General features: G+C 42.6%; 1 protein-coding gene across 1 annotated transcript; it reads right to left on the bottom strand.

Moving 5' to 3' along the window:
- Nucleotides 1–265: 265 nt before the first annotated feature.
- CCDC90B (coiled-coil domain containing 90B) lies at nucleotides 266–8,065 on the bottom strand. The gene is made up of 9 exons (XM_026034934.1): nucleotides 7,957–8,065; nucleotides 6,688–6,807; nucleotides 5,644–5,747; nucleotides 3,987–4,088; nucleotides 3,273–3,314; nucleotides 3,122–3,193; nucleotides 2,988–3,041; nucleotides 2,131–2,245; nucleotides 266–1,303 (listed from the first exon to the last, which is right to left on the bottom strand). The coding sequence occupies exons 1-9, from the start codon at nucleotides 8,063–8,065 to the stop codon at nucleotides 1,248–1,250; spliced, it is 774 nt and encodes a 257-aa protein (XP_025890719.1). The 3' UTR covers nucleotides 266–1,247.
- Between the last annotated feature and the right edge of the window lie 276 nt (nucleotides 8,066–8,341).

The raw sequence follows: 8,341 nt of genomic DNA, 5'->3' as shown, positions 1-8,341 counted from the left end.
CAGTTTGGTACATGGCAATTACTAGGTGACTGCCCATAGAAGGCTCAACTCTCAACAGAGAAGCTCTCTGTCTATTGCGAAAATCTCATTTTTGCAAGTTGTTGATATRAATTCAAATCTTTCAGACAGCAAATGTAACAACAACATTTTATTTTCTTAAATGAAAATGTTCAAATACATAATCTTGAGCACAAAACACAAGAATTTGCAGCATACCAGCAAATTCAACTATAAAGAAAACAGAACCGCAATAGAAAAAAATGGTCATAATCCCAAATTTTATGCTCTGTAGCCCACTGAGTCTATTCCTAAAGTAAAATTGAATCCAGGGAGACCTTTAATTTACCACGAGACACGAACTAAGGCTGGGCACTTGGCAAAGCGTGACTGCTTCAGGGTGGAAGGTGCCACCCGTCAGGTTCTGCCTGGGCCATCAGAGTCTTGCAGGAGGCAGAGGGATCATCACCACGCGGTAGCTCAGAAGCTGCTGTGGCCCCTTTACTTCTACAGGAGACTGTTAGGAACATTTATCTGCCCAAGGCTCGAAGCTAAGACTAGCCCCTTTAGGAAGGGCAGCAGACAGTATCTGTTGGCCTCTGTAGGTGTGGGTCAAAGGTATTAAAAAAATGTATGGAGACATCTTAGTTTTAAATGAGAGTTTAAATCTGTGTAAAACACTATTCAAGAAAAAGAGGCTTCTCAGGAAAAGCCTGGGAACGTGTTTATAAATATTACCAAGAAGCCATACTTTATCAGAAAAGAGTAATGGATTGAGGAAATTTCCAGATTTTAGATTTATGTAAGACTAGAATACTCAGTTTGGATCACAGTCAAYCTGTTGGAATTTGGCATTACTAATTCCATATTTTCATGGGATATCAACTGTTGAGTATTTCCATTCTGAGGATATCTGAGAGCATAAAGAATGTTCTCCAAGACAGAACAAACTTCATTCTGAAACTTATTTGGAAACACTTTCTGATTTAAGCAGAAAGCCTTTTGAAATAAATGACTGAATAAGGAACAAAGAATTACTACCATGCATTTACCTGCTCTCCTTGCCCCTGTCCCCAGTTATTTTGATCTTTAGTGTTACCCATTCAGGAAACATCCTCAGTGCACAGCAAGAACATCAAACCCTGTTTGATGGGTACCAAGATGACCTACAGCTCAACCATGGCAGTCCAGCAGATGCTGCATGGTGGCCTTTTCTCCATCTACGWTTGATGCAGTCATTCCATTTAGATCTACTTCCAGAACCTGTAGAATCCCAGTGCTATTGCTAGGCAAGTGAATACCGAAGCTGTTAAAACAAAAGAGGTAACTRTTAAGTCGTTAAGCCTCTAAAACCTGATCAGTTGTCTGACAGTAGCTGATAAGCTGTTATTTCAGTTAATGTTAAAATAAAGCTCAATAGGTTTGACTTTGGACTTGCCTCACTTCCAAATGTCATCCTTTACTCAGCTCTAATGTAAGATAAATTTCCCTAGCTCTGTATATGCTGAGAAGTCAATCTCAAATCAGACCTGGATTTGTTCTGCTTGGCAGAGACAAGTATAAATGCTGCCACGCTGAACACATTTGCTGCTTTGAAAGGCTGAATGGGAGCAGGGCTCAGTGTGGCAGGAAAATACAGCAATGGCAAAATAAGAAGTTCTCCTATTTCCATATTYCATAAAACAGAAATCACAAGCCTTTCAGGAACTGAGAGCTGCTTACACAGGCTCGTGGGAACAGAGAGATACCCTGCCCCGCTTCCAGACTAGTTCTGGGCATCGGGAAACTTTAGGGATAACTTAAATGGCCTCAGGCAAACTTCTGGAACAACTCTGTTCCTCCTGATCCCAATTCTGGGCACAATCCTAATCCAACTGCAGTGCTTTCACGCACTTCCTCCATGTCCCGGGTCACTCCTGTTTTACAGGGGGAATATCCCCCCAGTCCCTGTTATTTGCTGCGGCACGGCCGATTCCTTGGATTCCGTTTGCATCAGCCCCTTGTTTGCAACAAATAGAAACACAAAGTGACATGAGAGAACACGACCAGTTTTGTTTTAGAATTGTGTGTCCCCAGGCTTTAAAAGCATACTTCATATTTCCAAAACACTGCACCTCCTTGTGCATCACATACCTGCCAAGTAACGKATTGTATCCAGTTTATTAGATTCCATAAGTGTCTTTAAGGAAGCTATTTCAGTGTCAATTTTGTTACTGATTTCTGAGATAACACTGTTGGTACTTGAATCCTGAAACATTAAGAGATAACATAAATTTGACGGTGATCTCTAGCCCCTTCAGTGCTGCAAAAGCAAACAGAAATGCTATCAGGAATGTGAAAGAAAACTTTAAACCGTATTTCCAACCTGTCACTTTAGTAAAATATGTAACTGCTAAGAGACCTCAGAAGACACCACATAGCACTTAATATAATCTAAGATGGGTATTAAAGAGGAAGGGAGAAAATCTACATACAGCAGATTTTTCCTCTAATGGCCCAGGCAACCTAAAGGGCCCATTCTCTAATGTATAGATAAATGGCTAAATTTCTGCTGATTTATCATGCACGAGCCACATTCAGAGAAGAAAGGGGGGACAGATGAGATGTATCCACCCACCCTCTTGGACTTTAGCGCTGCTCCGAGGACTTGAAGGCCCCCAGACTGTTCCTTGGTTGCAGGCAGCTAAACCTGCCCCAGGTTTGGCCTTTACCACTGGCAAGGGCAGCAGGACACACACAGCCCACATACAGTAGCTTGAGCACTAACACACTCATGAGTTGAATGGTTAAAACTTGTGAGGAAATGTGCCTTGCCTGACCTCTTCCACCCAGGGGATGTTCAGCACAAACCCCATAGACCTAGACCACAAACCCACCTTCTGTGAGTGGCACCACAGAGAAATCCTGGGGCTTTCCCCATAGTTCTGAGTTTACATGATGTAAAACAAGAACAGTTCCACATTATGAAACGGGCTCTGTTTAATACTCACTTTCTTATGAAACTCTGTAGTTGCTTCCATGAGCTTCTTCTCTTGATCTGTAAACTGGACATGAAAGACAAGTAACTGTGGTAAGGGAGAACAAGCAACAGAACTGATAAGGGCATCCCCAAAGCCCCACTCACCATATCCGTCACTCGGCTTCTTTCCAGGTTTATATCCAGCTTGCTGTCAGCTCGGATTTTACCTGTTTCATTCTTCAAAAGAAATAAAGATTATGAAAATAACTGCTTACTTCCCCCAATGTGAGTGCATACATATTTGCTGTTTACTTACCATTAGTTGTTGTTTAACTTGATCTAATTCAATTTTCATTTTCTATGTGTAAGGGAGAAAAGAAAATATTTTGTTATTCAGAAAATTAGGTATTGCTACGACATGGTTACCAGTGCATTCATTGTAATTATTCTCCCATGAGTTTTCTCCTAGAGGGGCAATTTGTTCTCAGCTACGTAACTGGTGTGTTCAACCTATATAGCCAGGTACAACTTACTGGACACAACCTAACTGGAAATTAAGGTTTTCTTTTGCTGTGATATACAATAATAAACTTGTTACATTGGGAAGAAGTATAGCAAAAAAACAAATACCAAAAAGCTGTCAAGACAACCAAAATACACCTAAGTTGTTGCATAAAAATGGCTGATTACTCTCCCTATACTATGTAGTTTATGATAAATCTCTACTAGAACCACCCCTAAATACAAAAAGATTATTCTAAGATGCAAACTTTTTTTCTTTCCAGAACTATGCAAGTCTTGCCAATTGAAATAAATTTTATGTGATTACAAAAGCCATCATGTACAAATTTTTCAACTCTGATAAAGCATCCATGATTACTTCTATATAGGAATTATATAGAAGATATACCTTATTATATATAAGATATATATATATATATATATACAATTCTTCTATATAAGAATTATAAGTATATAAGCCCAACATACATTACAATTTAACTGTTTAATTTAAAACACTCGCAAATACCTCATTCTCCGCTCTCAGGTTGGCAAATTCACTTTTCTCCAGGATGACCATGTCTTTCCGAATAGAGTCCAAATGTGCCATTATCTGCTGTACAGTTATTTCCTTTGGAACAACAAGTAGGTCAGAATGATTAAGTCCCACACTTTCTGGCAAAGCCAAGGAAAGCAGAGGTTTTCAGGTCTGAACCCTCCCCCTTTCCCTCCCCCCAAAAAACCCAAGAAACAGCAGAGTGGCCAAATCACAGAAGGTTATAGCTGGGATTTGTCTGGAAGACTCAGGAAAGCAATATTCCTAAGCCTAGAATAAGGAAGTTACCCTGCTGTTTAACATGAACGATGTCAGTTCTGTGGCCTTTAAAGCTCCAAGCCAGTGAAACGAGATGCTCTCATTCAGGACACAGTATTTCTCAGTTCCTGCGGCTTCCCCTGAACTCTGACTTTACTCTGTTTAACATAATTAAGTTGCAGCTTTTAATAACACCAGTTAAAGCTTCAGCTGCATTTACATTTAGGATGCGATTTTCTCATCCCATTTTCAAACAGGCAGCCTCGCCACTGGTACCATAACAACAACCAGTGCTTCTGTCCAAGAAAATTCCATGCTAATTACTTTTGGGATACTGACTTAAGTGCAATAGAATCTCCCAAAAGAAATGTTTCCACTCTGACTTAAAAAACCCAAACAAGAGAAACACACAAGGTTTTTGCTTCTTCATTTTGGAGACATGTTTAAAGAAATGTTAGATAACTTCAACCGCCAATAAATGTCAGTGAGATACAAACCTCCTGTAATCAAGACTCAGAAGTTTTCAAGTAGCAATAAATGTTTAATTGCAAGGAGGTCATTATTTCATTTGTAGAACCTTCCTAACTACCTATTACTGTGCATATGAGCTTTATTTTGGCTTTTTTTAAAGATAAATCCTTGTCATTACCAGCAAAAAAAAGAAAAAAAAAGACCATGCCACCCTCCCAGCTGACTGCCTCCAAACACATTCAGTCGTTTGACTCCAAAGCAAAGGACGAGCTGGAACTTGGCTTGGGAGGTGCTGAACTGAGCGCTGCCAATGGCCAGGCCGATACAGACAAGTGAGGGCTCCCTCCCTGGCTGTCCCTGAGGGCAGGTGACACTGCCTGACTGCTCAAATCTCCTCCTCAAGCAGGGAGGCTCCGTCCACTCTGTCTTGGACAGCTCCCAACCAGAGGCTGCACTAACTGTTTATGAATTAGAAAATAATGAAGCACAACAAATAATACTCATGTAGGAGCAAAACTCCCATCTTTACTATTGTAAAAAACAAAACAGAACCCAGACAACTTCCTACTGTTTTATGTGGAGTTTTGTTATCTCTCACGAATGTCTTCACATTTTCTACCCTCAACTGTTGTGAAGGACTGTTAATTTTTTTGTTTCACCTCATAGTTTCCCAGTAGCAAACGAAGCAACCTCTGCACGACACTTTCATACTGTGACTGCACTGGGAAAGCACTTCAGGAGAGGCTGCTCTGTGTAAGACACTGCTACCCTTTTACAGCTTAACAGCAGCTGAAAACCCAGGAAAATCTCTCAGTGAAGCGTTTACTGCAGCAAGTTGCTCCCCTGTCTCAACTATGCAAAACGCATCATTATTTTTAGATAACCATGTATGACTTGTCACCTGCTGAGCCTGGGTCACCATATCCTTGTAGACGGTGTCTAAGCTGACGTTTGAGAGAGTTATTAGTGCTGACACAATGGTCTCCGCTTGTCCTTTCCCAAAGCCTGAAAGACAGTTGAAAGGTGACGAGTTGAGATGACACTAGAAAGTGGGATGAAGAGCAAGAGCTACGTAATAAACCAAGACCCACAACTGCTTAACTCAGCTGCTGCAACACACAGGACTGAAAAGCTACAGGGAAGAGTCACTTTTGTGACTTCTAAGTAGAACTTCTAACTAGAACTGCTGAGTAAATCTGAAAACATTGATTAATAATTTTAATAAACTAAAAAAATTTATAGTATGGCTGAGAGAACAAAACTTTGGTACAATGTTTAACTGATCATATAGCATAAAAATAATCCAGCAAAATGTTACTTTACGATAAACTTTAAGTTCTAGTAAAGTTACATTTACCTTTTGCTACCACGCATACCATGAAATAATAAAACCAAAAAATAAGTCCACATATATTGAAGTTGTTCTGTGGAAATACATCACATCAAAACTCCTGATTTTAAAACTGCTACATCTACTGCTTGAGAAATTAATTTAGACTATGGGAACTTTGCCTTCTGATAACACTTARCACTTTGTCCTTAGCTTGGTGCAATTTTGATATGCTTAAAGATGATAAATGTTGAATAATAAAACAACCACCTGTCAGAGATTAGTGACTTTGATTTAGTGCTGAGGGTTTTAGTTCTTATTTCTAGAAATCTAATKGACATGCTGTATTTCAATTGCTCTGTTTTCTAAAAAGGGATCAATTAACGTTTTGTTGGAGGATGATTTCAAGGAAAACTAGAGAAATATGCCCATGATCCCTTCTGAAATACTAGAACTTCAGAACATGGAAAAGACTCAGCCAGGGCAACCAGAATAATCAAAAACATGGAAATGCAGCTGCAGAAGGAAAAAAATCAACAAGATGCAACTTCATTTTGTGGAAAAAAATGAGGGAAGAAGAGAAGACTATGAGAGACATGAAGTGATGTCACTTACCATGGGCCTCCAGGTCCTGCACTAAGGCATGGGTGTCGAACGTGACCTTCCTCTGCTCCAGGGGAGTGATTTCAACTCTCCTCACGTCATAGGATCTTCTAAGAGCTGTGGCAGCAAAACCTGCAAGCGACAACAAATGCGTTAAAACTGTCAGGTTCTTTCCTCTGTTCATCATTTAAACAGAGTGACTCTAATGCCTTTCATCACTAAATGAAAGGAAAAATAAAGCTGTGTGAAAGCTGCAACAAAAACATTGGGTTCTTTCGACCATTTACAGGCTATAATAGACATCAGGAACCACCCACCCCTTTTCCAGGGAAATTTTGTACCTGTGAGAATTGGTACATCAACCCAAAACCCATCTGTACAAACACAGAGCAGTGCAACACACAGCTGACACCAAAAATAAAAAGAATATGACTAAATTTTACAACATATGAAAAAAAACCACCACAACACATTTAGCGCGTGCTTCTCCTTTTAAAACACCAGCAGCTTTAACACATCAGCAATTTCTTGCTCCCACAATGACATTCCCTTTACTCTTTTGGCACCTCAACGCTCACGAGACGGAGCGTCAAGTGTAAAGACACAGCTGAGCCTTTTAGAAATTATACACGCGTTCAGAGGGAGTTTGTTGGTTCACCAGGAAGGCAGCGGACAAATAAAGCAAGATGCAGTGTGTGCTTAACACATGACATCTCCTGAGTGAGGAACCCGCTGTGTTCATTACCTGAAAACCTTGCCATCACTTCTCTTACCCTAAATTTAAAGGGTATTTTCCTTTTTATCTCACCTTTGAGGGGGCAGAGAGGGCTTCCATATTCCAGATTACYTTCTGAAAGAAGCTCTGCTATCTAAAAAGCCCTAGTGTTTCAGCACACGCACTGTCCCAAAACGGCTCTCACTGCTGAGTCTCCCTTAACTAAACCATGGTTCTTACCTAGATTTTTACCCCAAGGCCAACAACCTACAACACCAGGCCTCTAGACCCGCTCCAAGGCGGCAGCCACGACCAGCTGGGCCAACCTGGAAACAAGGCTTATATGGGGGTTTGGGCGACTGACACACGGGGAAAATGAGGCAGACTTGTACACAAGTGCACTCAGTGACTACTCTAAACGCTTAATTAAAAACACCCCTAAATAAGAGCTTCACCRAGGAATAAAACATCCCCTTCCCAATAGCTTTCACCACCGCAAGCGGCGGTAACGGCGCCCGCACTCCTCCTGCTCCTCGCGCTTCTCGCGGGCGCGACGCGGCTCTCACCTCTGTGGGGAGCCGGGGACGGCGGGGCCCAGCGCGGGGCCGCCCGGGGGCAGCAGCCGCCGCCGCCCGCCCKGAGGAGGAACGCGGCTCCGCGCCGGGCCGCCGCCATCGCCCCGCGCCGCACCGCGCAGGCGCGCGCGGGGCACGCTGGGCGTTGTAGTCTGCGGGGCGGCGAGGCTGGCGCTGCGCCCCCGTGCGGGGCGGAGAGGCCGCGGCGACCGCCCCAATGCGCATGCGCGCGGCGGGGTGCGGGGCGAGGTTGCCATGGCAGCGGAGCCCGCGCTCCCGCCTCGCGGCGGCTTCAGCCATCGCCCCCGCCGCCATCTTGTTGTCCGTTAWAATGTCGGGGCAGGCGGTGCAGCTTGGGCTAGTGAGGCTCAGGGCG

The sequence above is a fragment of the Nothoprocta perdicaria genome, unplaced genomic scaffold (assembly GCF_003342845.1).
Source record: "Nothoprocta perdicaria isolate Ctin4 unplaced genomic scaffold, notPer1 scaffold_152, whole genome shotgun sequence".
Classification (NCBI taxonomy): Eukaryota; Metazoa; Chordata; class Aves; order Tinamiformes; family Tinamidae; genus Nothoprocta; species Nothoprocta perdicaria.
This window is presented reverse-complemented; position numbering and strand designations above follow the sequence as displayed.